This window comes from Carcharodon carcharias, chromosome 32 (genome assembly GCF_017639515.1).
Source record: "Carcharodon carcharias isolate sCarCar2 chromosome 32, sCarCar2.pri, whole genome shotgun sequence".
Lineage (NCBI taxonomy): Eukaryota > Metazoa > Chordata > Chondrichthyes > Lamniformes > Lamnidae > Carcharodon > Carcharodon carcharias.
The window spans coordinates 5,001,503-5,018,979 of NC_054498.1; the positions used below are offsets into that span (position 1 = coordinate 5,001,503).

The 17,477-nt window shown below is 46.3% G+C and overlaps 1 protein-coding gene across 1 annotated transcript in view; it reads left to right on the forward strand.

Annotated features, from left to right (window-relative positions):
* The window catches only part of adamtsl5 (ADAMTS like 5), a 45,005-nt gene extending 27,756 nt beyond the window's left edge, over positions 1-17,249 (forward strand). The window contains exons 8-13 of the mRNA XM_041178555.1: positions 388-471; positions 1,429-1,592; positions 2,807-2,999; positions 4,673-4,765; positions 13,548-13,619; positions 16,094-17,249. Coding sequence (XP_041034489.1) covers positions 388-471; positions 1,429-1,592; positions 2,807-2,999; positions 4,673-4,765; positions 13,548-13,619; positions 16,094-16,428 — 941 coding nt within the window. The 3' untranslated portion in view covers positions 16,429-17,249. The remainder of the gene's footprint in view (positions 1-387; positions 472-1,428; positions 1,593-2,806; positions 3,000-4,672; positions 4,766-13,547; positions 13,620-16,093) is intronic.
* Positions 17,250-17,477: the final 228 nt, after the last annotated feature.

Below are 17,477 nucleotides of genomic sequence, written 5' to 3' on the forward strand. Positions count from 1 at the left end.
TGTGTCAGTGTGTGTGTGTATCAGTGTGTGCATGTGTGTGTTTGAGCATGTGTGTGTGTGTCAGTGTGTGTGCGTATCAGTGTGTGCATGTGTGTGTTTGACCGTGTGTGTGTGTGTGTGTGTGCGTGTCAGTCTGTGTGTGTGTCTGTGTGTGTGTGTGTCAGTGTGTGTGTGCGTGTTTGAGCATGTGTGTGTCAGTGTCTGTGTGTGTGTGTCTCTCCCCATGCGTGTGTCTGTGTCTCCTTGTGTGTATCTGTGTCTGTCTCGCCCCCTGGTGTGTATCTGTGTCTCTCCCTATGTGTCTATCTCTATGTCTGAGTCTGTGAATGTCTCAGTGTATAAGGGTCGATGCACCATTCCCTGAATTTCTGACACTCAATCCTTTAGGCTCGTTGGAGTATAATGAGGTTACCATGATCCCGGCTGGTGCCACTTACATCAAAGTGACTGATAACAGCAGCAATTATCTGGGTGAGCAATTACTTATTTCTAAAATTTGATGTTTAGAAACTTCAACTGACTCCTGATCCCGCAATCCAGTTTGGAATTGGGGTCAACAGTGAGGTCTACGCTGTCTCTAATGAGCTGTTCTGGAAAGGCTTTCAGTCGTTGGTGTAGTCACATAGGAGGAGTCTGTGGGTCAGTGAGTAAATGGTAGTGAGGCTAAAAAAGTTAAGTGATGAGGAAAGCTTGCAAAGACTAATATGAAAGATGAAGGGGTGATCGGATCGAGGTGTTAAAGATGATGTTAGTATTTTCTGACAGAGAGAAATTAATTCTTCTGGCTGGGAGAGTCTAGGCCAAGGAGGTAGAACCATCAAATTCAAACTGGACCATTTGGGGGGATGTCAGGAAGAATTCCCTCGCACAGTAGTGAGCGGAAATCTGGAACTCTCTTCCCCAAAAGCTTGTTGAGTCTGGATGGAGGGGATGGGTGTGTGACTCTGCAGCCTTGGTGAGTTGCTGCAGTGCATCCTGTAGGTGATGAACACTGTCCTCCATCTGCACTGAGGCAGCCACAAATCCACCGGATTTCGGAAGGAAAAAGGCAGCTTTTCCCCTTCAGAGGTAAATGAGTGTGTACCAGGACTGGGTGACCCCAAAGATCGAACGAGCCACTGACGCTTTTGACTGTACAACAGGCGGGTGGGTGCGTCAGAGATTCGTGTCTCAGTGCAATAGTGAGTCGCACTATTCACCAGCCTTTCCTGGAGGCTGTAAGCCTGAATGAATGCTAGCCAGGTGGGATAAACTTAGTGTCCATGAAACCAGGGTCCCAGCAACACTCTGTGCCTTCAGCAGAGGAGGAGGCTGGAAGAAGAGTCAGCCCTTAGCCTGATGGTCAGTGTTGCCTCTTTCTGTGTTTCACAGGTACGTTAGTTGAGCACAGTTTGCACTGGTGAATCTTTACCTGTTGAATCCCCACAGCTTTACAGAACAGGGACTATAACTACATCATCAATGGGAACTGGGCCATTAATTGGCCAGGGACATACAACGTGGCCGGAACCAAAGTCCACTACAGACGGTCAGCAGATCATGAAGAGAGTTTGGAGGCAATTGGACCCACTAAAGAGGACCTGCACCTGATGGTAAAATCAATCAATGTGAAGAGCTATTATAAACAAGTGCTTTGTTTATGACGAAGTCCTCACTCACACTGTGTTGAAATGGAGAGTGTTTGCTCTGTCTCCAACTCATTCGCATCCAAGACTTCAAACCTGTGGACTTTGTCACTCTTCCCCACCTCCCACTATCTAATGAATCTTAAAAAGCTCAGCCTGGTGCCTTCTAACTGTCTGAATTCTCCCCAACGTTCTTCCTCTGTCTCCTGTGCTGACATTTAGATATATTTTGGTTATCAGCTATCTCCGTGTTAAGAATCAAAATATCATGCCAGAGATGTGTTCAATCGAGTGAAGCATCCAACTTTGAAGCGATTGAACAGGCAACCGAGGAAGGGAGCCAAGGTTCCAGTCATTCCTTTGGAATATTTCTACTGATGCGGTTTAGATAAAACTATCTGTCTGTTCTGTTCTGAACACAGGGAATGGGGAGAACTCGCACCGGCTTCCCTCCGAGTTATCTCCCCAGTGGGGAAAGGGTATCCCACCAGCCCTCACCCGTAGACCGTCCACGTACACTTTACAAGCCAGAGTTAGTGATTGAGGCCGTTCAGCCCATCATGCTTGTGCTGGCTCTTTGAAAGAACTGTCCAATCAATCCCGCTCCCCCCACTCTTTCCACATCGTTCTGCAAATACTTTTCCTTTCTAATATATTTATCCAACTCCCATTTGAAAGTTAATATTGAGTCTACTTCTACTGTGCTTTCAGGCAGCGCATTCCAGATCACAACAACTCTCTGTGTAACAGGAAATCTTCTTAGGTCCCCTTTGGTCCTTTTGCCAGTCACCTTACGCCTGTGACCCTCCTGCCAGTCACACTGTTAGCAGACACTCCAGCTCAGTACTGCTGGAGGGGCTACACTTCCTTTCTAATGAGACGTTAAACCGAAACCCTGTCTGCCCTCTCCGGTGAATGTAAAAGATCCCATGGCACGATCCTGAAGAAGAGCTGGAGAGTTCTCCCCGATGTCCTGGCCAATATTTATCCCTCAATCCACATCCCAAAAGAAACGGATTATCTGACTATGATCACACAATGCTGTTTGTGGGATCGTGCTGTGCATAAATCAGTTGCTGCATTTGCTATATTGGTAAGCACACTTCCAGAAATATTTCATTACCTGTAAAGCGCTTTGGGACAACTTGATGCAATTTAAATGGGAGCTTTTCTTTTCACAGGTTCTGTCTATGGAGCAAAACTCTGGGATTGATTATGAATACTGGCTTCCTAATGATCGATACTGGCTCTACCACGGAGAGCGGAGTGCTCTTCAAGGGACCCATCACACAGTGATTGAGGCGGCTCACTCATTCACACTCACACCCAGGATTGAGGCCAATACCATCCCAGTGACAACTACAACCATCTCAGGTTAGTTTCTGCACCATCGGGGCTGCCAAGTGTGACTCTTTGTATGACCCGAGTCCGTAAGAGCTCCGGAGAAGAGTCATACGGACTCGAAACGTTAACTCTGTTTCTTTTCTCTCCACAGATGCTGTTGGACCTGCTGAGTCTTTCCAGCATTTTCTGTTTTTGATCGGGGTTGCCAACACTGGTTAGTGATATTCCTGGAGGTTTCCTGACATCAGCGACTGCCCTGCCCCCACACTCACACCATTGGTCAGTCAACATGTCCATCCTCACACAGCCCCGCCCACGCTCACACCATTGGTCAGTCCACATGTCCATCCTCACACAGCCCCCTCACACAGCCCCACCCACACTCACTCCTTTGGCCATTCAACATGTCCATCCTCACACAGCCCTGCCCACACTCACACCATTGGTCAGTCAACATGTCCATCCTCACACAGCCCTGCCCACGCTCACACCATTGGTCAGTCAACATGTCCATCCTCACACAGCCCCGCCTACACTCACACCAGTGGTCAGTCAACATGTCCATCCTCACACAGCCCCACCCACACTCACACCATTGGTCAGTCCACATGTCCATCCTCACACAGCCCCCTCACACAGCCCCACATACACTCACTCCTTTGGCCATTCAACATGTCCATCCTCACACAGCCCTGCCCACACTCACATCATTGGTCAGTCAACATGACCATCCTCACACAGCCCCACCCACACAAACACAATTGGTCCATCCTCAAGGTGCGTTGCCTTCTCATGGTCAATCAGAAAAGCTGAAACAAAAACAGAAAATGCTGGAATAACTCAGCAGGTCTGACAGCACATGAGGAGATAGTAACAGACTCTGAAGAAGAGTCATAGGGACTCGAAACGTTAACTCTGTTCCTCTCTCCACAGGTGTTATCAGACTTGCTGGGTTTTTCCAACATTTTGTGTTTTTATTTCAGATTTCCAGCATCCGCAGTATTTTTCTTCAATCAGAAAAGTCCCTTGTTATCCATGGGAAGTAATATCCTGTAGGAATCCATGTGGGGATCGCTGCTGTTTGCTCTTTAGGTCAGAAATTGGAGGGATGGTGTTGATATTTGCAGATGGTACCAAACTGGACAGTTGAGCTCATAATGTAGAGAATAGCATCAAAATGCCAGTAGATCAGTCAGCTTGCAGAGTGAATGGATAAATGGCAAATGAGACTCAATATAGTGAAGTGTGAGGTCACTCATTTCGGAGGGTTAAGAAAGGTGGGAAACTGAACTGGGAGGAGGAGCGGAATAATCTGGAAATACAGATACATGAATGATTAGAAGTAGCAAAGCAAGTTGATCAGGCCATGTAGATGCAAACAATGGACTGGGGTTCATTTCTGAAGGAGTAGAATGCAAAGTTAGGGAGGTAATGAAAAAGCAATGGGTTCTCCCTTATGTCCATGTCAGTATTTATCCCTCAATCAACAGAACTAAAATTGTCCGTCATTATCACATTGCTCTTTGTGGGATCTTGCTATGTGCAAATTAGCTGCTGCGTTTCCTGTATTACAAGTAACTACATTTTAAACATACTTCATTGATTGTAAAGCATTGGGGACATTCTGAGACCATGAAAGGCTCTATAGAAATGCACGTGTTTCCTCTCATCTTTCTTACTTGCTGTTACTTTTTGATCCCTAGTCCGAAGACCCCTTGCTCAGCCTTGCTATAACACAGCTTCACGGAGACAAGACTGGTCACAGAGAAACCGTCTGCCAGCACCGTCTAGACCAGGTTAGTGCCTCTTAGATAAAAGCAAAATACTGCAGATGCTGGAAACCTGAAACAAAAACAGAAAATGGGGGAAAAACTCAGCAGGTCTGATAACATCTGTAGAGAGAGAGAGAAACAGAGTTAACGTTTCGAGTCCGTATGACTCTTCTTCACAGCTGAAGAGAAGTGGAAATTTATACTATAAGCGGTGGGGTTGGGGCAGGTGGAGCTAGATAGAAGGTCAGCAATAGGTGGGGACAAAGGAGAGATTGATAATGATGTCATGAACTAAAAGACAAAGGGTGTGTTAATGGTAGTGGTAAGGACTAAAAAAGGTGCTGATACTGGCATAAAGTTAAGATAGCAGAATGTGTTAATAGCAGCACAAGGGTCAGTGCCCTGTGAGAGCACAACATGGAACAAGTAACAGGTGGACCTTTTGGGGATGGGTTGGGGAGAGGGGGCAGTAGTTGGGGGAAAAAGAAAGGATAGAAAATGGAATAGAAGGGGGGGGTAAAAAAAAGGGATAAAACCACGGATAAATGAATAAAAATAAAAATAGCTGGACAAAATATAAAAATGAATGTAGAAAAAGGGGATTAAAAAAAAGGGGTGAGGATGGATGAAGGAGTTCATGATCTGAAGTTGTTGAACTCAGTATTCAGTCCGGAAGGCTGTAAAGTGCCTAGTTGGAAGATGAGGTGCTGTTCCTCCAGTTTGCGTTGAGTTTCACTGGAACAATGCAGCAGGCCAAGGACGGACATGTGGGCATGAGAGCAGGGTGGTGTGTTGAAATGGCAAGCGACAGGGAGGTCTGGGTCATGTTTGCGGACAGACTGAAGGTGTTCTGCAAAGCGGTCACCCAGTCTGTGTTTGGTCTCTCCAATGTAGAGCACACCGCATTGGGAGCAGTGAATGCAGTAGACTAAATTGAGGGAACTGCAAGTGAAATGCTGCTTCACTTGAAAGGAGTGTTTGGGCCCTTCGACGGTGAGGAGAGAGGAAGTGAAGGGGCAGGTGTTGCACCTTCTGTGGTTGCATGGGGAGGTGCTGTGAGAGGGGGTTGAGGTGTTGGGGCTGATGGAGGAGTGGACCAGGGTGTCCCAGAGAGAACAATCCCTGTGGAATGCTGACAGGAGGGTGAAGGGAAGATGTGTTTGGTGGTGGCATCATGCTGGAGTTGGCGGAAATGGTGGAGGATGATCCTTTGAATGCGGAGGCTGGTGGGGTGATAAGTGAGGACAAGGGGGACCCTATCATGTTTCTGGGAGGGAGGAGAAGGCGTGAGGGCGGATGCGTGGGAGATGGGCCGGACACGGTTGAGGGCCCTGTCACTGCAGTGGGGAGGAAACCTCGGTTAAGGAAGAAGGAGGACATGTCAGAGGAACTGTTTTTGAAGGTAGCATCATCGGAACAGATGCGACGGAGGTGAAGGAACTGAGAGAATGGGATGGAGTCCTTACAGGAAGCGGGGTGTGAGGAGCTGTAGTCGAGGTAGCTGTGGGAGTCGGTGGGTTTGTAATGGATATTGGTGGCCAGTCTATCACCAGAAAAGGAGACAGAGAGGTCAAGGAAGGGAAGGGAAGTGTCAGAGATGGACCACGTGAAAATCTTGGAGAGGTGGAAATTGGAAGCAAATTTGATAAATTTTTCCAGGTCCAGACGAGAGCATGAAGCAGCACCGAAATAGTCATCTATGTACTGAAAGGAGAGTTGTGGGAGGGGGCCTGAGTAGGACTGGAACAAGGAATGTCCCACATACCCCATAAAGAGACAGGCATAGCTGGGGCCCATGCAGGTACCCATAGCCACACCTTTTATTTGGAGGAAGTGAGAGGAGTTGAAGGAGAAATTGTTCAGCGTGAGAACAAGTTCAGCCAGACGGAGGAGAGTAGTGGTGGTTGGGAATTGTTCGGGCCTCTGTTCGAGGAAGAAGCTAAGGGCCCTCAGACCATCCCGGTGGGGGATGGAGGTGTAGAGGGATTGGACGTCCATGGTGAAGAGGAGGTGGTTGGGGCCAGGGAACTGGAAATTGTTGATATGAAGCAGTGCATCAGAGGAATCACAGATGTAGGTGGGAAGAGACTGGACAAGGGGAGAGAGAATGGAGTCAGGATAGGAAGAAGTGAGTTCCATGATGTAGGAATAGGCTGACATGATCAGTCTGCCGGGACAGTTCTGTTTGTGGATTTTGGGAAGGAGGTAGAAGCGGGCTGTCCGGATTGGGAGACTATGAGGTTGGAAGCTGAGGAGGGAAGATCTTCACAGGAGATGAGGTCAGTGACAATCCTGGAAACAATTACTTGATGTTCGGTGGTGGGGTCATGGTCCAGGGGGAGGTAGGGAGAAGTGCCTGAGAGTTGGCGCTCAGACTCTGCAAGTAGAGGTCAGTACACCAGACAACAACAACACCACCCTTGTCAGCAGGTTTGATAACAAAGTCAAGGTTGGACCTAAGAGAGCAGAGTGCGGCAAGTTCAGAGAGAGAGACAGGTTAGAGTGGGTGAGGGGAGCAAAGAAATTGAGACGGCCGATGTCATGCCGACAGTTCTCAATGAAAAGATCAAGAGCAGGTAAGGGGCCAGAGGGAGGGGTCCAGGTGGAGGGAGAATACTGGAGGCAGGAGAACGGGGGGAGGACTCCTGCCCAAAGAAGTGAGCACGGAGACGAAGGCGGCAGAAGAAGAGAAGAAGAGTTCAGCATCGTGCCGAACCTGAAACTCATTGAGGTGAGGGTGTAAGGGTATGAAACTGTGTCCTCTGCTGAGTACAGAACATTCAGTACAGAGAGGGGAAGAACAGAGGAAATGGTGAATACATGGCAAGGGCTGGGGTTAGAAGAAGGGCTGGGGTCGAAGGGACAGGAAGGGGTGGAGGGTCCTGTGTGGGCGTTGGTATCAATAAGTTGTTGGAACTTGCGTTCCTAAACACCTGAAAGGAAGAGAAAACGTTTTTAATTAAAACGTCAGATGAGATGAAGAATAAAGTGAATCTTGGGACAAGGACAGCTTTAAGATAGGATGAGTCGGTGCTGGTGGAGGGAGAGATCAAGTGTGTTCATATGGAGGTGCATGGCACTGAGTGTGGATCTCAGGATGCAGCGAGAACAACCGTTCAAGGAACATTGTATGTTCCAGAGATACCTGTAATCCCGGGTGGATTCAAAACATGAGGGATGGAACTTCACTTGGAATCCACATGGGGTGAGTCAGAGACGGAGACAGTCACTGAGGAAGGAGATATGGCTGTGAAAGCGAGTTTTAGTAAACACCTTGTCAAACACCAGGAGGGATATGGAAAGCAATGAAGATGAACAGGGCAAAAGAGATAAGCGGAAATCCTGTCAGAGAGAAGAGCAGTACTTCTTCACAGTAGGCATTCCTGGAAGAGAAGTGGCAGTGAATTAAATGCTAAGATAAAAGCAAAATACTGCTGATGCTGGAAATCTGAAAGAAAAACAGAAAACGCTGGAAAAACTCAGCAGGCCTGACAGCATCTGTGGAGAGAGAAACAGAGTTAACGTTTCGAGTCCGTATGACTCTTCTTCAGAGCTCTTTGCAGCCTTCCGGACTTAACAATGAGTTCAACGACTTACAGACCATGAATTCCCTCGTCTATCTTCACCCCCTTCCTTCAGTATTCATTTTTATTTTTTATCCACTTATTTTTCTTTTTCTTTATTTTCATTTTTATTTTTATTTATTTTCATTTTTATTCATTTATCCATTGTTTTATCCCCACCTTTTATCCTATTTTCAACCTTTTATCCCCACCACCATCCCCTCCCCCCACCCCCACCCCCACAAGGACCATCTGTCACTTGTTCATGTTGTTCTTTCCAGAGTGCTGACCCTTGTCCTGCTATTATCACATTCTGCTTTCTTATGTTTATGCCACTATCAGCACCTCCTTTAGTCCTTTTCACTACCACTAACACCCACGTTGTCCTTTCATTCATGACATCTTTGTCAATCCCTCCTTTGTCCGTCCCTATCGCTGGCCTTCTATCCAGCTCCGCCTGCTTCACCCCCCTCCCCCCCTTAAACAGTATAAATATCATCACATTTCTACTTCTCTTCAGCTCTGACGAAGGGTCAGACGGACTCAAATCGTTAACTCTGTTTCTCTCTCCGCAGATGCTGCTAGGCCTGCTGAGTTTTTCCGGCATTTTCTGTTTTTGTTTCGGGTTAGTACCTCTCCTGGACCTGATGCTTGGAGCTAAACTAAACTTGTGTAATTGCCCAAATGAATTGAAATTTCGATCAGTGTGAGGCAGTGCTTTTTTGTTAGGATGATAAGGAGGCCGCCTAATCCATGAGGAAAGAAGAGTCTAAAAGAGGTAGCCCTCTCCACAGTGTGTGTACGAGTGAGTGTGCAAGTGTGAGTGTGTAAGTGTGAGTGTCTGACGTTCAAAGAGACCTCAGGGTATGGATTCACAACTCATTAAAGTATTGCATTGACAAAACCATGAAATACGAATCAAAACACTGGGGTTCATTTCTAGACAAATATAAAAGAAAAAGCAGGGGTGTTACGTTTAGCACCCGGACACAGACAGACACACCCACATCTACACACATACGCACAGACACAGACATGTATGCGCGCACACATGCACACAAATGCGCGTTTGCGCATAGACATGAACACACGCACACACACTGAAGAGAGCTGTCAGTAACAGGAGGTTGAGCCAGTCTTGTGACCCTATGTCCCAGTAATAACAGCGAGGTGCGGGAGAGGGACCTGTTGTTGGTAAATCTATAACCTCCGCACTCGCTGACACAGACACTGTGCACGATCAGCTGTGATCAGGCTGCTTCACCACTGGATCCTGACTGGAGTTTAATCCTTTAAAATCTGCCTCCGAAGCTCCTAAGCTCTAGAGTGTTGACCTTTTCATACAAAAGCTTCAGAGGAGGATATAGTCCACGAGGCACGGGAAGCTGGTTAAAGAGGATTAAGTACGTCAGCTCCACTTAAAGTTAGCAAATGTAAAGTGGTATCTACCTGTTGTGAAGGACAGACCACCCCCTGTTACATCCCAAGTATCTACGATGCATCTATAATCGCTAGAGAAAGGAGCACTTGCATTTCTATAGCACCTTTCATGACCTCAGGATGGCCCAAATTGCCTCAGCCAATGAAGTACCTTTACAGGTGTAGCCACTTTTGTAATATTGAGCACGCAGCAGCCAATCTGCGCACAGCAAGATGCCACAGACAGCATCGACGAGTGGCACGGGATCTTTTACACCCACCAGAGGGAGAAGACAGAGGGCCTCAATTTCATACAACAGAAACAGAAAATGCTGGAAAAACTCAGCAGGTCTGACAGCATCTGTGGAGAGAGAAACACAGTTAACGTTTCGAGTCCGTAAGACTCTTCTTCAGATCTTACGGGTTTGAAAGGTTAACTCTGTCTTTTTCTCCACAGAGGCTGTCAGACCTGCTGAGTTTTCCGGCATTTTCTGCTTTTGTTTCAGATTTCCAGCATCCGCAGTATTTTGCTTTTATTCAATTCAGTGTCTCACCTGAAAGAATGCCTCCAATTATTATATTACTTAACTTTACTTGACCTCTCCTCTGCCCCTACTCGTCCACCAATAGCACAGGAGCTCACCATCCTGTATATAACTAGCAGCGAGCCCTTTGACCTCCTCTTGTTGAACTTGTTCATTTGTAAAGTCTTTTTACATCGGGAGCCCCAGGTTAAGGCGCAACAGCTCAACCACAGGTAAACACAAAGGTGGAAAGAGTAAGAGAGAGAGGATGAAGGAGATTGGGAAGTTGTGTTCAGGTTGTGACAAATGTGCTCATTCTGAGGCTGAAGATGGTACAAAGATGAGGAAATTGCTGTCTTCTGGGTGAGAGTGTGTCTACTCCTGGCTGATGTGTTAGTAAATGTTTGGCTCCATTTTACTGTCTTATCATCTCCTAATATGGTGATGTGTTCATGTCTGAGAGAATGTTCCAGAAGCTCTGTCTTGCTGTTTATACTGTCAAACTGCAGGAAGGTTTTTGGCAAATACTCAGTAGATGATTTATCCCCAAATGAACCAATCAAACCCCTTGTTAATTGGTGATAGTTATTAATGCCAAAGATTTTACTGCTTATGACAAGCTTAACATTTTTTTTGATCAAAATACACCTATTATTGCCAAAAACTAACAGTCTCGCTGTGATTTTCTTCAACATGAGAGGTTAGTTAACATTGAAAGGCTCCATAGAGAGTTAGGACTGAGGATTATGAATCTCTCAGATCTCAGCTCAAATTCATAGAAACATTTAAAAAAAGTTACTGCACAGAAGGAGGCCATTCAGCCCATTGTGTCTATGCTAGCCGAAGAAGAAAAAAATAAAATGCTACCTTTAATGGGTGAAATGAGTTTAACCCTGTTTAGCTTCGCTCCACAGCATGGAAGCTTTGTGAAGGAATTACATAGAATTCACAGCACATCTACAAGATGCACTGCAGGAATTCACCAAGCACTTTCCATACCCACGTCCACTACCACCTAGAAGGACAAGGGCGGCAGATACCACCACCTGGAAGTTCCCTTCCAAGTCACTCACCATCCTGACTTGGAAATATATCGCTGTTCCTTCACTGTCGCTGGGTCAAGATCCTGGAACTCCCTCCCTAACACACCACATGGACTGCAGCGGTTCAAGAAAGCAGCTCACCACCACCTTCTCAAGGGCAACTAGGGATGGGCAATAAATGCTGGCCCAGACAGCGATGCCCACATCCCGTGAATGAATAAAAATAAACAGGCCTTTGGTGCAACTGGCCCATGTGGGTGTTTCTGCTCCACAGGAACCACCTCCCCATCCCTCTTCATCTCACCCTATTAACATAACCCTCTGGTCCTTTCTCCTGCATGTCTTTCTCCAGTTTCCCCTTAACTTCGTAAATGTTATTCAACTCAGCTTCTCACTGCAAGTTTTTATTTATGCACTCTTTCATAGGATGTGAGCATCCACATTCTCACCACTCTCTGGGTGAAGGACTTCCTTTCAGTTCGCTGTTGGATTTATTAGTGACTGCCTGAGTTCCCTCAGGTCTGCCCACAACTGCAAACACTCTCTCTAGCAGCACACCCAATCCAATCCTTTCAGAATTTAAAAACCTTGGTCAGGTGTTACTTTTCCAGAGAAAATCTGGTTCACCCTTTCCTGCCGATTGAGACAAGAGATAGCCCGAAGAGTCTTGTTTCTGTGCTGTGGATAGAGGGAGGGGGAAGAGGCTGGGAGGATACCAGAGTACCAGGGTAAAGTAGAGGGAGGCAATGTGTTGTGATGTTAAGATTGACCAGAGAAGGGCACCAGGGTATCTTATTGAGGAGTGTCGAGAGGTGTGAACAGAGGCTGTTGTGTGGGCCATGTTCTGCAATGTATTGCTTCATTCATGTTGGTTGAAGGCACAAAAATAAGCAATTTATAAAAGGAATGATCTTGATTGCTGTCCGTGAACAGCTGCAGCCCACTGACTATTCCCTAACATTTTAAACTTAGTAACAGAAGGAGGCAGCTATGAGAGGGAAGTGTGTGCCAAGAGCATCTGCATGGCGCGAGATAGTTTAACGCTGCAATGGGCAAGTGCCAACATCAACTCTGGAGTCAATGGCAACCAAACAATATAAACATCCCACTGTTAAAAATGGTGGCCACAATCTTTGTCTCCATTGGCAACACATTTCCAAAACCAAAATAAACAAACAGCATGCATTTCTATAGCACCTTTCACAACCTCAGGACATCCCAAAGCATGTTACAACCAGTGAAGTACTTCCAAAACGTAGTCACTGTTGTAATGTAGGAAATGCAGCAACCAATTTGCACACAGCAAGATCCCACAAACAGGAGTGTGATAATCACCGGATAATCGGTTTTTAGCCATGTTGGTTGAGGGATAAATAGTGGCCAGGACACTGGGGAGATCTCCCCTGTTCTTCGAGTTACATCACAGAATCTTTTATGCCCACCCAAGAGGCCTTGGTTTTAAGTATGACCCCAAAAAATTGACACATCTGACAATGCAGCAGTCTCTCAGTAATGGACATGGAGTATCAGCCTAGATTTTTGTGCTCAAGTCCTGGAGTGCGACTTGAATCCAGAAACTTCTGACCCAGAGTGCTATTGTTCAGGCCATTAATTGAAGAAGGGCAGAGAGTTCTCACTGATTCCCTGAAGCCAATATTTATCCATCAACCAACATCACAAAAAACAGATGATCTGGAGATTATCACGTTGTTGTTTGTGGGAGCTTGCTGTGCACAAATTGGCTGCCTCGTTTCCTACAATGGTGACTACATTTCAAAAGTACTTCAGTGGCAGTGAAGCACTCTGGGACTTTCTGAGGATGTGAAAGGTGCTATATAAATGTGGGCAAGCCTTTCTGCTCCCTCATGAAGTGAGTTTACCAATCTTGACTCAGTTCCAATATTTTTTGATCTTTCATGGGACGTGGGCATCGCTGGCTGGGCCCAGCATTTATTGCCCATCCCTTGTTGTCCTTGAGAAGGTGGTGGTGAGCTGTCTCTGCAGACCGTGTGGTGTAGGTACACCCACAGTGCTGTTAGGGAGGGAGTTCCAGGATTTTGACCCAGCGACAATGAAGGAACGGCTGATATATTTCCAAGTCAGGATGGTGAGAGGCTTGGAGGGGAACGTGCAGGTTTGGCTGTTCCCATGTGTCTGCTGCCTTTGTCCTTCCAGGTGGTGGCGGTTGGGTGTGGAGGGATCCTCGGTGAGTTTCTGATTCCTACATTGTGGTCTGTTTTCTGTTTTGGTGTCCTAGGCAACTGTGGCAAGTGTCAAAGGGTTCGTGGGAAATCAAATCGCATCAGGCAGTACTGTGAGAAAGATTTTGGTGAGTCGTTCTTCAGATATTCATTCTCTTCAATCAAACTGAATGTCACTGATCCTGCCCCATTCACAGTGATAAGTTTTCCTGCTACTTCAGGAAGGTCCTCGTGTGCTCAAAATTGGATTTCAAGTCAGAAATTGCTATGTAGTAGATGTTATTCATTAGCTTCTTCTCATTGCCTCACCCTGAGGAATGAAGCACTGTAGTGTAATGGGAAAGAATAGCTGAACAGCCCCATGACTGGCTGACAGGGAGAGTTAAAAAGGGACAGGTCCATATGTCTATTAAAAGGGCTCACAGTTCCAATCGACCTCACTGGCCATCGAGCTCTTTGCAAACTGTGTAAGCTTTATACTCCCCTACTTGTTTAGATTCAGTTACTGGAGCAATGCTGAGGCCCAAATCTAACCTGTATTGGTCAGGCTGGTTATGGCTGGAGGTCCAGAGACTCTTTAGCCTGGAGGCTGCAGAAGTGACCTTCCCATGGGTTATGAGGGGAAAAATGAGCTGGGGGTCTCTACATTACATGGACCCATGTGTAGACACAAGCTAAGGACAGCAAGGTTAGATTGTGGTGCTGATGTCCACACAGGGGGACTGGTGAGCTGGTGGAGGGGGAGGTTTGTGCTAATGGAATCTGTATTCCCATGAGTAGTCAGCACCTTCAGCTAAGCAGGGAAGAAAATGGAGAGGGGAGTAATGTTGGGTCCATTTTCAGATTTTAACTGAGTTCGCTGGGTGGGAAGTCAGTAGGATTGAGCAAAATGTTGCTTTTACACTTGTTCTGGCACAGCTGATGGTAAATGCTGAGCTGCTCAACCCCAAAGAGAAACTTTGAAACAACCGCCACAACTTGTTTTGCAATTTGTATAAATTTCGAGATGTGTGCCTTGAATTCAGCAATTATAAGACCACCGAGTCTCATAGGTTTCTTAAAAAACTAAATTAAACCTTTATTAATAGAAGAAATGATTTTAAGCACATACCTAGACCTACAAATTACTACTATGATAACTTCTAACTCCCCTGGTTAATTTAACTCCCAGTTATATTTTCATTAAGGCAACAGGAAGACACACGGATTTTAAAAGACCCAAGCAAAGAAACACGATACCCTGAGCCAGTCGAATTCAAAGGGAGTTTTCCTAACTTCAGTTCTTTGTAGACAGCAGCTTGAGGCCCAGGTGCTGGAGGTTTTTCACACTTGTTTTAGATCTTAGAATACCTTTCCTTACACACAGCCTTCTCTCCTTTATACATATTTTCCCCTTTGAATACAAATTCCCGTTGTTTCACTCTGTCTTTGTCCTTTACCTATCTAATAATAAAAAAACTCTCATAGTACCAACGTTACCAATAATAATTGGGAAAAATAAAACCACTGTTTCTTAACTTCTCCTGGCTGGGTGAAACATTTCACCCCTCTTTTGAATTCAAGCTAGTCTGGTTTATTTAAAAATGCAAATGTTCTCTTTACACCTCACATTCTAAACTTTCCCCATGTTTACCTACTTAATCCTTCAAACCTAGCTTACCTTCTGATACATCAAAGGCTTCCAACCAGCTGTCTTTAATTCAATTAAGTCTCCCCGCCCCCTGCAAACCCCTCCACAGCCCCCCACCCCCACACATGCACAGACCTCACTATTAATTTACTTATCAATAAATTCCAATAACATTATGAAAATTCTAATATCTTCCTGCCATACTCTGCTTGCTATTGGTGGGGAGAATTTTCGGCTCGGTGAGCGGGGGTAGCAGGGCCCTCTCACCGAGGTGTAGCATGACGCAGGGTGATGTCACTGCACGTCATTTAGATGTTCAGTTCTGGTGAGCACGCAGCCGACTCGCCAAACTATCAAAGGCCTGTTAAGGCCATTAGTGAACTAATTAACGCTTTTGAGAAAGCTGCTCGCCCAACCTTAAGGTCGTTGGGGGGGGCGGGGGGGGGGGGGGGCTGCCGGTGAAGAGCTCAGGCGGCCTTCACATTTTTCATGGAGCCTCATCCGCGGGCGGGATGAGGTTTCATGAAGGGTTTATAAATTAAATAAATTTTTCCATTAACATTTATTGACGTGTCCCAGCTCATGTGATACTGTCACATGAGGGGGACAGGTCTTAAATTTTATTTTTTCTTTCCTGAAATTTTTAAAACTTAAAACTTATCTTCCTGAGGCCCCTCTGTGCCTCGGGGAGATTTCTAAGCTCTATCGCATTCAGGCTGGGTGGGCCTTAATTGGCTTGCCCATGTAAAATGATGGCGTGGACCCGACTGGGGGCACTGATCGGGTATGCACCCGCTTGCACCCAGCCCCATACAAACCCCCAATCGGGGTGGGAGGGGGAGAGAATTCTCTCCGATGTCTATTTACTTGAGTGGGGGAGGAATGGAATCAGATGGTGTGTAAACAGCACTGCTACTCCTAAGCCCATCAGTTTCACAATGTTGCTGAACCTTCTTTCTCTTTTCCTTTCAGTTTTGCATGTGAAGATTATTAGTAAGAGAACTGTCGGATCGGAAACTCGCTACGATGCTCGTGTGGTGACGACCTACAAGAAAAGATTTGCTGTCCTAAGGCGGGAATTCCTGTGGGTCCCAAACATCTGTGACTGTCCCAGACTCTTCACCATGAGGGAGTATGTGGTGATGGCACTGAGACATGTGAACTATGAACAGACACTGAACAGAATCCTGCTGGAGGCTGACAGCTTCATCCGAACCTACAGGCCCCGGGAGGACAAACTCATGAAGGGACTGGACAAGGAGTGTGAGAAGCAGGGATACCAGCTCAGGGTGAATTCACCTGGATAAGACTCAAACCAGCATCACTGTGGTCTGCAGGCATTAACACACTCACCTTGTGCAGACTGAGTGAGACTTGAGATCGATTGAGATGCCGATGGGATCTCTGGCACTTTAAAGTTGGGCGGCAAACAGGCATCAAACTCAGGATCAGGTGGCTCTACAGACCAGTTAGAAACTTTACATTGGGCATTCTACACTCTTGAAAGTGTTTGCTAAACCTCCACACAGCAGAGATACCAAGAGCCAAACTGATCCGTGGTTTTATGTCGCTCTGTTTGCACTGAGTGGTGTTAAGACCTTGTCTCTCCTGACCAAGTGACATACTCCAAGCTGTGTAATGAAGTCAATTGAATTTTTTGTTCCACAGGAAGGTTAGAGGGAAGAGTTTTGGTCTTTAAACCCACCTTGAACTCAGTGCCGTCAAGGCCGTACTTGACAGATTGGGTTAACATTGATAATTGCTGCCTAAAGCAGAAATGGATTAGACTGTATGAATTGGAAAGTGTTCAGTTTGGGATAGGTCTGAAATTACGGACAACACAGGAGAAACTTCAGACAGAAAGGATCTCAGATCTTTGAGCTTCAGAACAAAGAGTATGAGTCCCTGGTGATCCATTTCTCACTGGGGAATGTAGGCTTCATTGCACCTGACATAAACCTGCCTGTAGGTTTGCAACATAGGATGATATTAACCTATAATCAGGGTCACAAGCTGCACCTACTGCTTAATAAGAGACTGGTCATCACCTGATAACTGAGCTGAAGCACTACAGGAACTCACCAAGGCTCCTTAGACAGCACCTTCCAAACCCACGACCACTACCACCTAGAAGGACAAGGGCAGCAGATATATGGGAACATCACCACCTGGAAGTTCCCCTCCAAGTCACTCACCATCCTGTCTTGGAAATATATTGTTGTTCCTTCACTGCCGCTGGGTCAAAATCCTGGAACTCCCTTCTTAACAGCACTGTGGGTGTACCTACACCACATGGACTGCAGCGGTTCAAAAAGGCAGCTCACCACCACCTTCTCAAGGGCAACTAGGGTTGGGC